At 43.4% G+C, this 17,767-nt stretch overlaps 1 protein-coding gene across 1 annotated transcript; it reads left to right on the top strand.

Moving 5' to 3' along the window:
* Positions 1-2,946: 2,946 nt before the first annotated feature.
* Positions 2,947-17,489, top strand: B4GALT3 (beta-1,4-galactosyltransferase 3). Its single transcript, XM_010395971.3, has 6 exons — positions 2,947-3,514; positions 10,371-10,606; positions 12,194-12,384; positions 12,992-13,114; positions 15,816-15,920; positions 16,843-17,489. Exons 1-6 carry the CDS (start codon positions 3,277-3,279, stop codon positions 16,982-16,984), a joined length of 1,035 nt encoding a protein of 344 aa, XP_010394273.1. The 5' UTR covers positions 2,947-3,276; the 3' UTR covers positions 16,985-17,489.
* Positions 17,490-17,767: the final 278 nt, after the last annotated feature.

Genomic DNA, 17,767 nt, shown 5'->3' with positions numbered 1-17,767 from the left:
CAGATTCCACCTGCAGAAGGACTAATGCTACCTTCCTCTTCCCTTAATGGAAACCCTGGGGACTAGGAGGGCAGTGGAAAAGGCACATTGACCAGCACTGTATGACCACCCAGCCTGGTATCACTGTGTTCCACCAGCTGCTCCTCCCCTCCTTGGGCCCTGCATTTTCAAGGCAAAGCTTCCCAAAGTCACTTTGCTGTACTTTCAGCAGGGATCTAGTGCAGCCCCCAGGAGACAGGGCATGGAGGAGAAAGGGAGAGAAAAAGAGCAAGCAAGAATGAATCTTATTAAGCAGGGTAAGGCACTTCTCTCAGTCTCTCATTATGTTCAGGCCCGACTGGAGGTGAAACCGCACTTGGAGGGAGGGAGGGAGGGAAAGCCCCCTCCCTTGGGACAATCCAGAGGCTCTCGCACAAACTTAATTTCAAGCTCTGTTGAAGATGGTGTTTGGTTTGGTTTAGTTTTTTTCTGTATGCATTCAATTTAATTTCCCAGGGAGTTGTGTGAAAATGAGAAAGGCAGACCTTTGACTGTGAAGCCAGCCCCGTGTCTGTTTCTTACAGATCCAGTCTCACATTGTTTTCCTCCATCACTGCCCTCAATAAATCTCTGCACAGAGGTTGCTAAAATGCCTGCCACCTCCCTTCCACGCTTCAGTGGAGACAGTTACATTATTTTTTTTGCATTTAAGCAATCCAATTCATTTTTAATTCAAAACACACCCTAGTTTCCACAGCTCTGTTTAAAACAGGAGCACTGTGACCTTGAAAAGGCTCAGACCTGCTGGCACCATGAAGTTCTGACCCCTACTTTGCTCTCTGGTCCCAACTTGCTTGCTTTGTGTTGAGGAGAAGGCTCAAGGTGGGTTTATAATCCACTCATTTCAGTGCTGATGGTTGAAGGGGAAGGAGAGGAACTGCAGTTGGTTTGGAAGGCTCCTGAGGGAGACATTTCTGGAGATTCAGCTCTCTGAGCCTGCACAGAAACACGTGCTGGCTGGCTCCTCTGCAGACAGCTGATCTGCCTAGCCGTATTTAGTTTTCCAGTCAGGAGAACAAATATACACACAGGTGAAAATACACACTGGGGTAGGCTGTTGCCTTTCCATCTGACCTGCTTCTTCTGCCCAAGAACTGGCACAGGGTAGCAATTTTTACAACTAAGCCCTGACTGCAAGGAAGTTAGCAGAGCCACTGATGAGGGACAGCTCTAGTGGGTCCAGCTTCAAACTTCTCCAAGACAGATGGAGGCATACATGCTTTGTCCAAATTGTTCCTACATTGAGATTTCCTACTGTGATCCAAGGAAGGATTGCAAGCAAAACATAAAGCACTACTGGCCCTAAAACAATTGCTGTCTGCAACCCCAGATCATACCATGAAAATCTTGGTTCCCTTCTTTGTTTCATAGCTGATGCAGAGATTAATTCTTTCCTGTCCTTGGCATTGTACTTGCTGGAGCTATCAGCAGAACACTGAGTGTTGCTTTGTTTTATGGAGGGGAAGACAGGCAGGGTGGGTTTGCCATGATTGTAGAGGGAATGGCACAAGGAGAATGTCAACAGTAGAGACTCATTGTGGTGTATAAAAAAAACAACCTTTGCAGCAGCAGCATTGGGTGGGTTTCAGTAAAGCAAGACTTTGCCCAGGGAAAAGAAATGTTCTCTACATTTTTTATTTAAAAACCCAATTAAGTTAAAATCAAATGTGAAATGATGACAATTTGCATCCAGGCCTTAACCAATCCACTTAAATTGAATAATGGGTTGTTCTGTGCAGGAGAATGACTGAGATCAAGTTTCCCATAGATGTGTCCCATACATCTCAGTCCAACTCTGAAGCAAGAGTATTCCCAACTTCTCACAGAAGTGATATCACTCTGTCCCCCCATCTTCTTCCCATGCCACACCATTTGGAAGGCAAACAGCAGCACAAGCCTCACGAATCACAGAACAGGTAAGACTAGAAGGGGCCACTGGTGATCATCTGGTCCAACCCTCCCGCTCAAGCAGGGTCCCCTAGAGCACATTGCTCAGGACTGTGCTTCAGACACCTTCTGAGTATCTCCAGGGAAAGAGACTCGCAGTCTGTCTGGGCAGCCTGTCCTGGTGCTCAGTGCTGTGCCTGGTCTGGGCCAGCACACACGGGCTGCCCGCCTAGCCAGCAGCTATGCCTTGGAGCGAGCGGGATGCTGGGCTCAGGGAACCTGTTCCCTCTCACAGGTACAGATTTCCTTTTAACTCCCCAGTGCAAACGCAGCCGACAACAACTCTGCTTTGAGGTCATGTAGCAATTTAATATCCGTAAAATGTCTTTTCCTCTGCTGCATTTAAGCAAAAGCAGGCACATGAGAACAGGCAGACGACTGACAGCACAATCTAAGCCCCATCTCTTTACAAAATCAGCCAGAGAAGAGAGGGGCATAAAAGCTGGAATTTTTAGGGGCAGCATGGCCATGGCAGGAGGGCTCTCACAGTGGCCATGCTCCTGTGGTCCCTTTAGGCACTGGCTGAGGTGCATCCATTCCAAAGAATCACAGAATCAATCAGGTTGGAAGAGACCTCTGAGATTATCGAGTCCAACTTATGACCGAACACCACAATGGCAACTAGACCATGGCACTGAGTGCCACGTCCAGTCCTTCCTCACACACCTCCAGGGATGGAGACTCCACCACCTCCCTGAGCAGCGCATTCCAATGTCTAAATTTCCATTCATCTCTCCCTGACCAGTTTAATAACCAGTTTAAAGTGGGGACAGCAGTCGGGTGTTGACCGAGGATACGACACGGGGTGCAGCCCAGCAGCCGCCCCTATCCCTCCACCTCCTCGCCCACAGCGGTTGCCGCCGAAAGAGGGGGCGAGGACTACACCTCCCAGCATGCTGCGCGGCACCACAGCCCGGCCGGGGCCCGCCCTGCCCCGCTCTGCATTCTGGGAGCTGTAGTCTCGCCGGAAGGCGGGCGGGGGTGGGCGGGTGCTGCGCCTGTGCCACAGCGAGCCCGTGCCGCTGCCCCGGGGCGCTGAGCGGGGTAGCCTCGCACATCTTGTTTCCTCCTCCAGCCCGCTCGGCACAGCTCGCACCGGGAAGGGGAGGTCTGGCTCTCGGCGTCCTGATGAAGCCCAGCGAGGGGAGCACGCTGCCGCCTCAGAAAGTTGGAGGAGAAGGAGAGAAGGAGAAGGTCTGCACAGCGATGTAGCCCAGAACGTGGAACGGCAGCCCGTGGAAGGCAGTTCAGCTCCTCACCGCCCTGATCCCGGAGCATGGGCTAAACACTATGATCCTCTCCCGTGTGGAAAATCATTGTTTTCTGCTGTTTGTGTTTGTCTTCCAAGCAATATTTATCCTGATCCTCTACCGAGGTGGACCTTCGAATGTGTTTCGCGGGTTTTTAGAGTCGCCTCAGGGGGCGGATTACTCGAAGCCCCATGATGTGTACACAAATCTCAGCTTGTTTACGCGGGCTCCCAGTGAGGACACGATGCCGTACTGCTCAGCGCAGTCCCCAGTCCTGGGTAGGTATGAACCATTCAAACACTATGGAAACGTGGTGTGAAAGAACCTCTTTGGTGTGTCATAACCCTGAACGTGTCATAAATGTAAGTTGTATCTTCTTCAAACTTTTCCACTTTGAAACAGGTGTGCTGATGTACTTGCACTGATAAAATTTTCTCGTGTTAACTAACTTGTTTTTATTGGTTATGTGAGGAAAAGTATTTTGCTGCCCTAAAAATTTCCAGTATTAAGAGTTTGGTTACATAGATGTCAAGATTGTAGAGCAAGAGTGAAAACAGTGCACGGTGATAATATCAAGTTAGTAATACTTTTTTTTTCTTGGCAGTCCTGTGTAAAATGTCCCAACAATTCAGTAACTGCATAACAATGACCTCTGAGCCTTATATCAAGCCTGTAGTTCAATATAAATTGATTAAGTTGACTTGAATTACCATTTATATGAGGATGTGTCTTGGCACCTTGTTCTTCATTGTAATCCTTTGGCCTATGATTGTTACACATCCTTTAGACTTAGAAACTACTCCATTAGACTGAAAATCTGGTCACAGGTTAATTTATATTTACAGTAGGACCAAACCAGAGCCCATCTTAGAAGCAGCATTCATCCAGCTGTTGCACTACTAAAACAGTTGAGAAATTTTAAGTCAGTACAAAGTCAAACCTATAAAGCAAGTGTGTTGGTGGTGAAGCTCAGGCAATAGTGAATCCCTTCGACTCAGCCAGCCATGAATGGATTAAGTGCCGTCAGCATGCACTTTCAGCTGGTTTGGGGCCATCACCTTCTTAGAATGCTCTGTAGCAAGTTGCTCTTGCCAGGTTTTTCCATACTGCATAGGTTTCTGCATGTCTAAGTGTTGTATACGCCTAGCCTTGGACCGCTGTTCAGCAGTGGCCCTGCTGTTCTGGGAACACATGGAGCCCGTTCAGAGCAAGTGGTTGACCTTGGTTCACGTGGAAGTTCTGTGGGAAGCCAGTGCTCTTGTGTCAAGTTGCTTACTTAGGTTAGAGAACTCTGCTGGGACCCTGTGGATGAGCCTGCTTAGACTGCAGTCTTTGTAACGATGCTTGTTCTTTTGAGGTGTTTCCTTTTTCCCCTGTTGCTTGCAATTGAATTACATACACGCAGTATGTGTGATGAAACTGTAGGATAACTCTGGGTGTATGTTTCAGCATTTCCCTCAGAAATGGCTCTACTAAATCCTGAAGTCCTGATAGCACAGAGCCTTTTTGCACAGGTGCAAGGTGTCACGGCCTCAGTGCACTGTAGCCCATCAGTTCTGGGAAGCTACAATTCCTTGTTTCAGGCTGAGTTCTTTTATTTGAAAAAGCACAGCAGAAACGTGACTGCACCTTATTTGTCTCCACTACTGATGAAAATCCTCTGTCCTAAAGAGTCAAATGAGACAGCTTTAGTGTCAAAGAAAAGAACCAAACAATGCTGCAGCTTGCCTGCAAACCATCAGATAAGCAAAAGCAGTGACGTATATGGAGGAGGCAGATGCAGAGTAAAATTACACTAATCTGTGCTCTTAGAGCTGTGAAATATTTTTAAGCACTCTTCTTCTCCCTGTCACCGGGAGTGCTGAGAAGAGGGGATTGTCCTGCAGGCGGTACTTTGGAGCTAAAATGGAATGTTAGTCATAGACAGAAACAAACAGTAAGTTGGCTGGGAGAAAAAAAATCCAACCATGAGGCAAAGTATTTGTGGAAGCTTTGCTGTATGAAAATACTGAGTTGAGCATATGAACCCTTGTTGAGGTGAAGCACAAGTTAATTTGGAGCACTGATACAGATTCAGCTTAAGGAAAATTAGGTGTCTGCTTGTAGTGGTTTGGTTCAAAATACTCATTACTTACTTGTTTACCTTCTGTGAGATAAGAATTAGGAGAAAGCAAAGTAGGCATAAAACTTAAAAGAACCCATGACACTGCTACAACTTAGCTTTTACACTGTGATATTTCCCTTTCAGTGTAGGAAGTAAATTACTACTTCTTGTATCACTGCATGCCAACCTCTTCTGGATGTTTTGCTTTTTTTTTTAACTGAGAAATGTGCTATTTTGTGAGGGAGTTGTCCTTTGTTTTGTATGTGATGGGCACATATGAATTGAGATATAAATACTTTATAAATGTCTTGAATAGTTGTTGCCATCGTCTCTCATGAGACGGTTGTTTCTTGGAAGCATTATACTGGAGAGAGCAATGCCTTTTAATATTAATTTCATCAGCTCTATTAAATGAGATTTGAAATCAATTCTTGAGGACTCAGCCTCCAGTTCAGAGCTGATAATAAGTCACTGTGCCCACTCTAAAGCGTGTTAAAGTAACTGGAAGGAGGCCAAATGGCTTAAATGGTTTCTGCATCAGGGCTTTTATGAAGTGCAGCACTTTTTCCATTTATATATGTAGTAGATCATTTTGATAACTGTTTGAATGTAAATCAGCTTGCAGCTCATCTGTCTATTTCCTGTCTCCTGAATCTGCAGCAACTTGATTCTTCCAGGGCTGTGGAGTAAGAATTAAAGTGTAATTGCTAAATCTCTGCCTTAGAGGAACTAGACTCCTGCTGACTAGTGGTACTTTTTTAACTCCTAGTGGTGTCCAGTGAACGTTTTGTCACCAACTTGAAAAGCATTGCAGGTGTTCAGTGTCTTCACTAATATTGTGAATAAATTACTTGAGTTCCCTCAAAGGTTAAAGTTTCTACACAAGTAACTGGTTTCTTCCTCCTTTCTTTTTAGGAAAAGCAAAGTGTTTATATGCCAGGGTTGTACTTCTTTAAACAGAACAAAGTAGCTTTTAAATTAGAAATCTGATTTTCTCACATTGCATGCAGGATGTCTTGTTTCAGTTCATCTTTTCCTCTCACAAGGAATGCTCTTTTCGATGCTAGAAGACTTGGCTTTTTTTTATTATTTCTGTTTTGGTTTAAAGGAGTACCTTCCTTCCTGCATGGTATGTGCTGAACAAATTGGTTTGGCCCGCGAGGACTTTAATAGTTGAAAGTTCTGTCTGTAACTCTGCTGTTTATAATTCACTCGTGCTATGGAAGGATTTTTTTCCAAGCCCTTCTTATAGCAGTTACTGCCTTTCACTCCCATCTGTCATAACCTGTTCATGAGCAGGACCATCTGTTGTATTAAGTAGCTCCTGCTACATTTTTTAATGCTGCCAGTGTTTCTTCTCTTGGATTTAAGGAGAAATAAAAAGGTGACAGTGCTAATGCTGAGATTTATTTTCAGGTGCCATTGCAGCAGCCTTGTATTCTATCATTAGAAACTGACGCTTAAGTGAAAGCTGTTGGTCTGATTTTTAATTTTTTTTTCCCAAGCAGTGATAGAATTATACAACTATGACTCTGTTAATGTAGTGTGTGGTGCTGCACTATCTGAGTGCAGCATTCACCCATGCTACTGTTCCTGTTTGCTCATCTTGTGTAGGTTCTGATTGTTCTGATTGGACTCTGTAATTATAGCTGCAAACTCTAAATGTATAGAAAGGAGTTCAGAAGTCCTGGAGTTACTTTCATAAGGTGGGATAGATATGGTCAAAGTCAATAGATCACCTGACAGGCAAGTATGCTGCCTGGAAAGTAAAGCAAACAGGGAGTGTGCTGTCACTGGCACCAGCTGACAACACAGACAGGGAATTGTGAGGCCTAACTCTACACACTGAAGTTTCATATTCATTAAACACCCTCCGTGTGATGGTACAGCACAGAAACATCTTAGGAACCAGGCCATGGAAAAATTGCTTGGACACTTCAGGATGCTGATCCTGTACCCTGCCTCAACAGGGATCCTGTGCTTCCTGGTATGGCTAAGATGGGTTTTTCTTCCTTTCCCAAAGCTGCACTTTGGCAGTTTTGTTTATCCCTCTTTGGTCTCCAGCTTTCAACTGCTCTGTTCACATTTGGGATTTAATTGGATTAGATTGCATTAGCCTTTTGTTAGCTGGACAGCAGGGAGACATGAGAGGCAGAACGTAGCTTGTAGCCAAGGAGTATAGGGCAGCCAGAGGTTTTGGGGATATAAGTCACACTGATTTGGGGGTTTTTTTCTTCCCTTGGCATATTCTAGATTGAGTTTCTGAGCTGATTTGTTTGAGGTATGGAGCCAAGCAGCATGGGAGAACATGATATCTTGAAAAACCTGGAAAATGCAAATGTTACACTCCTGAATGGTATGCTTGGTTATGGAAGGAGAGAACAGGAGTGAAGCTATTCACATTGTCTTACTCATATTCTTACGTTCAAAGGAAAATCTTATTTTTTCTGGAATTTAAGGATTATTGCTGCAGAATCCTGCTCTGCAATACAGAGTCCCACGTGTTTTATAGAAAACAAAACCCTGCCTTTGTGGGAGAATAAAAGGGATTAATTCCCTTTCTTATTTTTTCCTTAGAGCAATGATCTATAGTTGAAATCTCTGAATATAATACTTCTTTAGCAAGCTCCAGTTGTCATCAAATCAGTGGTTAATAGTGCTTTAGTTGAAAGATCTGATAATCAATGAGTCCCTAAATCTAAACAGCAACTGAAACATGGGGGTCTAAAAGGTGGGAAAAGAAACTGTGTGCATGGAAGTAGGAAATAACACCATGAAATCTTCACTGTAAGTGTGACCTAGATTCATAGCCCACAGAATGATTCTCTGAAGAACTACCCTTCTGTTTCAGGTACAAATACATGGCAATGTACTCTGCTTTCCTGCTGCAGGTAATGCAGTGAAAATCAAATTCTTCTGTATTTTAAATAGTTGGAGAAGGACTGAAACGTGAATTTAAGAGTCAGCTCTTGCAAAATCTTGCTGACAAGCAAAAGTCAGGCTTTCTTTTTAAAAACGAACAAACAGAAACCAACAAAACCCATGCAGTGGGATTCAGACCAGACATTTTTGACAGCATGAGAAATGGTATCAGTGGCTCTTCAGACTGACCTTCAGGAAATGCCATTTGTGTGTTCCTTGGGGAAGAGAAGGAGACACTTACGAAGTATAGGTTTGCCCATTAGAAATGTGAGGTGTAACAACTTCCTCATGGTAGAAAAATGTTCCCCAGTTCTGAATGGACACTTTGAATTTTATGGCAAATTTAGTCCTTAAGCCCTGTTACTGCTCTAAAAAACCCCCAACCAACCCAAAGCCAACCAACCAAACCCCCCAAAAAAACCAAACCTCTAAAACCAGGGGAGAGATGTTGCTTCCTTGTGTGTCAGTTAAACAGGATATGGGTGCGGGCAGGCTCATTTTTTTGTTTGTTTGTTTTTGTTAGAACTGTAGCAGAGGCTTGAATATAGGATGGGCTGGAAGAAGCATATTCTGGACTCACCTGCTCATTTAGTCTTAGAACACAGCTGTACCTTTTCCTGCTCAAATAAAAGCTTCTAAACACCAGGCCTAAATATTTGCTCTCTCTCAGGCTTCATTGTCAGAAGGTTTTGAGAGAATAATTTATTTCAGTGGTTTAAGAGGGAGTCTGACTTACAAGATACTGAAAACCTGATTTAGGACAGCCATAGCATTAATTATCAGCTTGGAAAGAAAGGAAAGTCTTGTTTATAGCTATATAAAAAAACAACAACAAACTTGCCCTAAAGACTTCTGATGCAAAAGAACATTCTGCCTTTGGCAGCATGGCCTGCAAAGAATTTTTGAATAGAACTGTCATTTGAAATTGTCAGCTTCTAATTATGATTTAGGTGAAAGTTTTTCCCTAGTTCATTTAAGCAGTGGATGTTAATCTTGTTCTGCATCTGTGCTTTATTTTCTTAAAAGTTCCGAGTTGTAGGAAACCATTAAGACACACTGATTTGTATATAAATACATGTCTTCTGCTACTTCTGGAAGCTTTTCTCACTACCCAGGAGGACAGGCATTTAAATAATTGTAGAATTTGTTTATTCTTATTGTAGCAATGAAATTTGTGTTAAAATGTTAACTGACAGTTAATACTGACTCTTTTTCACTCGTGACTTGTCAGTATTTTTCCATCTGAAGAATGGAAGAATTCATGTGAAAATGCAGATTTATTTTAATTAGGTAAAAATTCTTGAACATATCCAGTATATTTTGTATTTAAAAATGAAGTGCTGAGTAGATGAACAACCATATATCATTTCTTTTGCTACCCTGTGCCTGTTCCTGAAAATGCATCTTTCTTCTTTCTCAGTTCTGTCATCTGCTTCTCCCAGCATTTTGAAGTACTGCCTGCTTGTCGCAGTGTATAAAATGAAATAACATAGCAAATACAGCCATTGTGGCATGTGATTATAACATCAAATTGAACTTGAAATGCTTTTAAAGGTAAAGCTGACATTTCCTAAAGCATTTGTATTCATCCAGGCTTTAAACTGTTTCTCCCCTGACCTGCTGAGTATCCACTTGTACATCTTTGTCCTTGAATCTCTTCTGAAAGAGGCTAAGAGAAATTTTCCAAATGGGTAGCAAAAGCAGATGTGTCTGTTCATCTTGAATAATTTTCAACGCTATTTCTTTCAGTGAATACATTTATTCAAGGATCTCATCTAAGCAACACAAGACTATAGTAGGCAGCCAATCCCAGGGAAAAGCAGCTGTGCAGCAGCCCAGTGAGACTTGCTGGCTGTGCCAGGACTCGGGATGCCTGGCAGGTAGCATGTCCTGCTGGTGCTGAGCCTGGCACCACTCGGTGCGGAGCCGGGGGAGGTGGCCAGCAGGCAGCGGTGAAATTTGTCACTGAGGCACATCTGTGTGGGCACTGTTAGCTGTTCTCTGGCGGGGCTGCTGTTCGAAGGACTGAACGTGGGTAGCTAATCTGGGAGGTCTGAATAAAGGTGGAGGAACATCACTGATGTTCCGTTTTCTGTGTCTCCTTACAGTTGGTCCATTAACCATCACCTTCAGGGTGCTTCCTAGTGAAAGGGTGATCATGAAGAGAAATCCTTTTGTTCAGCCTGGTGGCCACTACAGGCCACCTCACTGCTTTCCACGCTACAAATCCGCCATCCTTGTGGCCTACAGGAACCAGGAGAAGTACCTGCGCCATCTTCTCTACTATATCCATCCTTTCCTGCAGCGCCAGCAGCTCAGCTACACTATCTACCTGATTCAGCAGGTAAATCAATCTAAGTCACATGTGCCTGCTGGGAAGCTCAGCTACACCACTTAAGGGTTAGGCTCTGAACAAAAAATGTGACTCTTCTGATGTGGAAATACTGTTTTATGCATGGGCTGAGAGGAGGTCAGATATGTGCTGTCCCATCTCCATGGCTGTTAATGATTGAAATACCATACCACTTGTCAAGATTATCGTTCTGCTATTAATTGGTGCTGTTGTAGTTTTTTTTCCCTGGGGGTATGAACTTGTCACTAAGTGTGCTGGTTTGAAAGTAAACCAACAGGAGAAATTAATCCCCACACAACCACCTTGAGAAAGATTTCAGGTCAGAGTGACAATATAATAGAAAGATTACAATAAATGCCAAAAAACAGAAACACTGGCTTAAGCTGACAGAGTACAGCCTGTCCCCCGTTGGTCACGGTGGTGGTCACAGTCTGATTAAGTGATGGGTGCAGTGTCGAAAACAGTGATCCTGTGGAAGGTCTGGTCCTCATCTGGGTCCCTCAAGTGGTGGTGGTGGTGTCCCAAGTCCCCAAATCGAGATTATATGCGGTCAGGTTCTGGTGGTACCTCCCCCAGGGCGGGGAGTTTCACAGTGAAGTGGTGCAGTCCTATGAGTGATAGAATATTTTTCAGTCTTGATGGTCGATGCTGCTGTCTGTTCTGCTGGTGCCATTGAGTTCATGATGGCCACTTAGCAGAGACAACCCCTTCAGGATGAATGGGACTGCTGCTTCACCGGAGGGAGTTACCGCAGCTGAAGAAAAAGAAAGGCTCTCGTGCCTCGCAGGGTTGCTTCTTTTTTCCTATCTCATTTAACACCCAGCTCGTAGCCTGAGGGGTGGCGTGTGCACTGGGCAGCTACTTCGAACGACCCATCGTTAACAGTTTGTGAGAAAATGATGTAGAGGAAAGTAGAATACAGAGTTTGGTTACACCCCACATTAGCACTTTCCTTTTGTAACCCAAGACAGTGGTAACTTTTATTTTCCTCTTCTTGAGAGATTCGTGTGGTTTGTCTGTAGCTTGTCAGCGTGGAGACTAAATGCTGAAGTGAAGTTGGATATTTTTAGTCTGTATCAAGTACAAACGTGTGGCTTGACCCTGCTGTGGCGCAGTCCGTGCAGGTGAAACAGCCTTTTGTACCTGAAGTGGGGTGGTGTTGCAAAAGATCAGTGGCAAGGGAGCAAGTTTTGGATTCATCAGTTAAAACCAACAGTTGATTGGGAGGCCAAAGACGCTTTTTTGTTTGACCAAGATCTGTTTTTCTCATTTGTAAGCCTTAATAAACAGCAGTCAGGGCAAAAGTGTTGCTGTGCAGATTACACCTGAGGATTGGCTTATGGGTGTCTTGAAAGTCAGCCTTCTTCAAGTGCCAACAGTGCACAGCCCCTGACACAGCAAAGCTGACAATTTTGAGTGTGTGGTGAAGAGGATGTGTGACATTTTCAAAGCTGGGAGCATGGAATTTGCAGCCAGTAATAAATCATTCAATTGAATAAGGCTTTTTGACTAAAACAGATTTTAACTGAGTTATTATCTTTGTTGTTTTGATGAAGAAATGTAGGTTTTCTTTTCCAGGTAGGGACTGGTTCATTTAACCGAGCAAAGCTGCTTAATGTTGGTGTCCGGGAAGCCATGAAGGATGAAGAGTGGGACTGCCTTGTCCTGCATGATGTTGACCTGGTCCCTGAGAATGATTATAACCTCTACATTTGTGATGAATACTATCCCAAGCACATGGCCAGTGCCATGGATAAATTTCAGTACACGTAAGTGCCTCCATTTGCTTCCTGTGGATATATTCCAATTGATTCACTTTCTCTTAGGAAGTATGGGTGGGAACAGTGAAAGACACAACCTTTATGAGGTTTTCTGTGTATTAGTTGTGCAGTAGTGACTTCCCTAGAAAAGGATATTCTTGACCCAAGCATGCAATCTTGAATGTTTCCTTGCTTGTAGTTCCCTGTTCCACAGTTAGCTCAGCTTGGCAAATGACTGGCAGGTTTCTCTTTGACTTTCCTTCAGGAAAAAAAGTATCAGGTTGGAGTATTGGGTCACGTGGAACATGATGTTGTAGGATACAGGTACTTCAAACTGATCCAAGAAATGAATTTTGAAACCAGCTTACTTTGGGGGAAGGTGGTGGGAATCAATGAGGGGACTTGGAACATCATGGGACTTACACTGGGGTTACTGTTCTGGGTTTGGCATTGTCATGACAGTGTCTGCAAATATGCAATTAATGTATGTGTGACTTGGATCACACTGTTAGTTGTGGAGGACAGGTATTAGCCTTCAATAGTGATGCTTTGGGTTTTGTTGATTGGGGTTTTTTGGGGGGGTGGTGTTTGTTTACTTGTTTGTTTTCTCTTTTAGTCTGCCATACAAGTCCTTTTTTGGGGGCGTGTCTGCTCTGACTCCAGAACATTACATGAAGATGAATGGGTTTCCCAACACATACTGGGGCGACAATGGTGAAAATGATGACATTGCTACAAGGTACCAATGCACAAGACAGGCTTGAAATGGATTTAAGCTGGCAAGTGAAGCATAGCAGCACCCTCGGAAAGGAACCAAGACACTGTTCCTTCGTGTGCTTGCACTATCATTATAATCCCCAATGCTGTTGGTACTGGGAATGCTTAATGTCAGGAGATGCTCAGAACCTATGAATCCAACCACTGTGTGCTGGGAAAACAATGCTTTCTCATTTCTGGAGAGCGGAATGTTACTTCACATCCTTGTGCCTTCAGTGCAAGGGGTTATAACCACTTGTAGTTGATAAGTGCCTCCCCAAGGGAGGGAAGGCATCTGCAAGCATGAGGAATAAGAAGGTACTTAACTAATTCTCAGACAGTTGGGAATTTAAGTTAAGTGCATTTAGGTTGCTCCAAGTGTTACCTAATCACTGATACTTGGCATTAAGGAACACAAGGAATTCTATCTTTTGTCTGCAGTGCTGGGTGATGGAGAAGCCTGTGTACCAGTGTGAGTCAGTGACAGCAAGAGTTGATGGTTTTTCTTGTACTTTGGTTGCCATGGCAGCAGCATTCTATAGACGAGTTTAGTTCCAGGTGCTCTGCCTAATGCGAATTCTTCAAGTACAGAATCGTGGCTGCAGCTTCTTTATTCAGCTTTGGAATTGCACTGTGCACCTTTATGATCCAGCACTGAGGCAGGCTCATGGGGAGTTTATAAAACTAAACTGACCATGGAAGCCTTTGTTATTTTTGTCTTGCATAATGTGACAAGTTACACGAGTTTTTTTTCAAAGCAGTATTCATCTGGGAATTGAAAGCCAGATCTTCTAACATAGAATTCCTCCTTTGCCTTTCAGAGAAAGCCAACTAAAAGGTTGTATGGTTGTTTAGAGAGTCAGCATTTATGAAAGGAAGAGAATGCCAGGAAAATAGGTCTTTACATCAAGCACTACAATACTGGGTCTATTCAGCTGTTCTTCATGTAGCTTAGGCATCTAATTTGGTTTTTGGTACCAGGGGTATAGACTCATGCCCGTTGTGCATAGGAGTGCGCTTCTTTGAAGAGAATCCTGGAAGGCAAGTGAATTATATAGCTCCCAAAATAGCCTTTTCTGGAAGGGAATTAGAGCAGATATTTTCAGAGAAAACTTACACTAATGATTAGCAATGTTTTGGCCCAGAGATACATGGAGGCCATGGGCAGTGCCTGTTAATGATTTATTCACATTCTGAAGTCTCAACCTGCAGAAGTTAGGAATGAACTGGCTGTTTTCTTCAATGACCAGCTGGGATCTGGGTTTTAGGAGGTGCTCAAGCACTTCTTACCATGTAGCAAAAAAATTAATGAATCTCTTTTTTTGACATTTCAATGTCCAGTTTCAAAAAGTTCTGTGCAAAGATGATTTTTTTTCTAGGATCCTCCCTATTAAAAGCAGAGTTAATAAAAAAACCTGCCAGCTGCAACTTATAGTTGGCAGACTGCAGCACTCTATAATACAAGTCATAGCAAATACCAGGTTCTACCTTCTATTAGAAGAAAACACTACTCTAATTGGAGCCACTCATGTGTTAACATTTTCACCTACAGGAAAGACTGTTGGCCTCTTCTTAACAGTAAATGAATGTATTAACTGTTCCAGGCTACAGTTTTAGTCTTATTTTGCAATGCAAAAACCTGTAACAGCAAAGCTAGTTTAGTGTTCTTGCTTTTTTGTCTCTTCATGATTGAATGTGCCATAAGCTTATGTTCAGAAAACAAGAAACTTTGGCTAAAACTCCATCTGAAATAATAGTACTGTAACACTGTCAGTGAAGTGTTATCATCATCTGATGGCTCTAGCCTGACAAATATTTTCAGTTCCGTAGCCTTTCAGCTTCATAACATTCCTGCTGTATCAGATCCCGATGGAACACAGTCAAATGCTGCCAACATGCCAGTTAGATAATCTCAGTTGAGCAAACATTCATTCTTACATTCACAGGAATTTTCTCTGCCTAAGGGCTGTCCTGTGATAACAGAGGTTTGGTAGCCCTAGCACTATTAAAGGCACGTTTTACTGGCAAAGTAACATAGATGCTATCAGCAATGGGTTGGGGGTTGCTTGAAAGTCACCCAAAATGCTGGTTTTAGAAGCTCTGTTCTGGAATTCTGAGCCTTCAGTTCCTCTTTTCTTATCTAATGATCCTGCAGCTGAGCTTACATATGTTTGTCTGGTGCCTGTATTTATCCCTAATCTTTTATGAACCAGTCTAATCAGGCCATCTGAATGAATGGCACTTCTCAAAGAACAGAGAGGCTTAATCTGGGTTTGGAAACTCAGGACTGACTTCCTTTCAGAAACTGCAAGTTTGAGATTTTTTTAGTTTTGGGGGGGCTTTTTTATGTTTAGGTGATGGACCTTTAGGCAGCAAAAGCTCTGCTCTTAGGAGGAAGTGGAATAATGCTCATTTGTCAGATTCAGGGGAATTGCTCTTGAATGCTCTGTATGTTGAAGTTCATTCCCTGCTTGCTCTAATCCCCTTGTGCCCTGTCAAAGTGCACTGCAGCTGGGAGCTTTCTAGCCCAAGCCTGGCCTAGAGCCCGCTAGAGAAGATCATGTGGCCCTATGCTGCTTCTGCACTTTGTTTTTATTGCATTAACACTGAAAATCATCTCTGACTCTGAGCCTGGAAGTGGCATCTTGATGCCTAAGCAAACACATTTGTATGTTGTTTTAAAGGATTCACTTAGCAGGAATGAAGATAGTCCGGACTTCACCCCACCTTGGACGCTACCGAGTGATGGACTACAATGAAGAGACAGAGAGACAAGAGCCTTGGAGGAGGTACCTGGTGGGGCTGGGGGCTGCTCTGTGCCTTGTGGCAGGGTGGCTGTTCGTGTTGTCTTCCCCAGAACAGGCTAAGTATGGCTCATGTCACTGCTGCTTTTTCTGCTTTAGGGAGGCTATTTAAAAGCAGCCCCCAGTCAGTTTCAACTGAACCATTCAGCTCCTGTCTTCATGTTTGAAGGGTTTCTCCTCTTTCCTACCTTTTCTTCCTATTGTGAAGGACACATGCCAGCTAGGAAGCTAAAACATCAGATTTAAATACGAAATTATTCAGGAAGTAAAACTTAAAGAAAAAAAAATACTGCCTGTCTTGTAAATAGGGAGATTGCAGTTTTAAAGAGGCACTGTGTTACAAGTTCCCAATAATAAAAGCTTGCTCTTCAGTCTGTGGAGTTAATGTGCCATTAAAATAGTGGAAAGCAATATTCTAGTTTGAAGACACGAGAAAGGTGCTATGAGAGACTTTATCAAAGACTGTTTTATATAGAAGAGCTGGAGGAGGGTGTTGGGTCAAGTGTGGCGGAGGCTTCTCATACCGACAGTGCAGATTTCTCTTTATCATCTCAAAACCCAGGTTTCCATAACAACCCTGTCAAAAACCTACCTACAGCAGCCTCTGTACACCGTGACTGCAAACTTCTGCGTTGCACTCCCAGATCTCTCTGAGCTGCTGACAGCTCCTTGGCTTTTGGAGACTGTAGCTGCCACCTCACTGGTCTCCCTCTCTCATCAGGGTCCAGTCTGAATTGTCCTCCTTGTTTGGAACACGGTGTGAACTTACTCTAATCTGTTCAGTCTGTATCATGGGAAGAATTGTCTCAGGGCTTTTCTGCCTTCAGGAAGACCTTTCTTCTGCAGCTTCAGCTGCAAATGTTACTTTCTTTCTTCCATCTAACCACAGGTATTCTTCCTCCCTCAGGCCTCCTTCCCGACACAACACCAGAAAGACATGGAAAGCTGATGGAATGAATACATTACAGTTCAGGCTCCTTTCAAGGACTAAGCATCCTCTTTATACTAAGATCACTGTGGATATTGGATATGTTCCCCCATTTTCTTGAGACTAAAAACAAAGCAGAGGTTGGGTGCCACATGGGCATTCAGCCAATACCTCCCATTTTCCTGTGGTGTCTGCCCCACCTGAGATTAACCCTTTTGCCTTTCACTTTTCTTCAAACTGTTCCAGATTTAGAAGAGGCTCCAGGAATAGGGTATGACAGCTACTAAACAGCCTGTGGCTTACTGTAAAAACTGTCCAAGTCACTGTAAAACTGACTCCTGAGCCATGTCTCTGTGACAGGAAGCTGATCCAAGCTTTCTGGAACCTTTGTTCGGTAGCTGGATAGCTCTGTCCTGCTTTGTACTAAGTGTTAATTGGGATGCAAGCCATTCTGTCAGAGTGGCCTCTGACGTGTTGTATTTTGAGAAAGTGTTGAAGCCAGTTACAGTTCTATAAATATCTCCTGTGAATTTGAGTAAAATAAATTGAGTTATGTGTTTGGCTTAAGAGTTTTATAAAATATTAAATAAGAGTGTAATAAAAGAGAAAGTTGCCCTGAAACCAGAGTTTAAATCCCTGATTGTTTTTTTTTTTTCTGACCTGAACCACGACTGTTTAAATTATTTTATTGTAGCTCCAAGTAATGCAGTCTAACCTTCTGCTCAGAGCAGCAAAATTAATCTACTACTACAGCTGTGGCTCCAACATTAAGTATCATTCAAAGCTGAGCTGTCTTCAATACAAAATACTTCTGAGAAATTAAATACTAGAGCAAAAACGAAGTCAAACATGTCAACAGTGGAGCTGTGACCCTGGCAGGAATGCATTTGTACTTACCTGACGG

Source organism: Corvus cornix, chromosome 1 (genome assembly GCF_000738735.6).
Source record: "Corvus cornix cornix isolate S_Up_H32 chromosome 1, ASM73873v5, whole genome shotgun sequence".
In the NCBI taxonomy this organism is placed as follows: domain Eukaryota; kingdom Metazoa; phylum Chordata; class Aves; order Passeriformes; family Corvidae; genus Corvus; species Corvus cornix.
The sequence above is the reverse complement of the archived record's forward strand: the minus strand, read 5'-3'. Positions and strand labels throughout refer to the sequence as shown.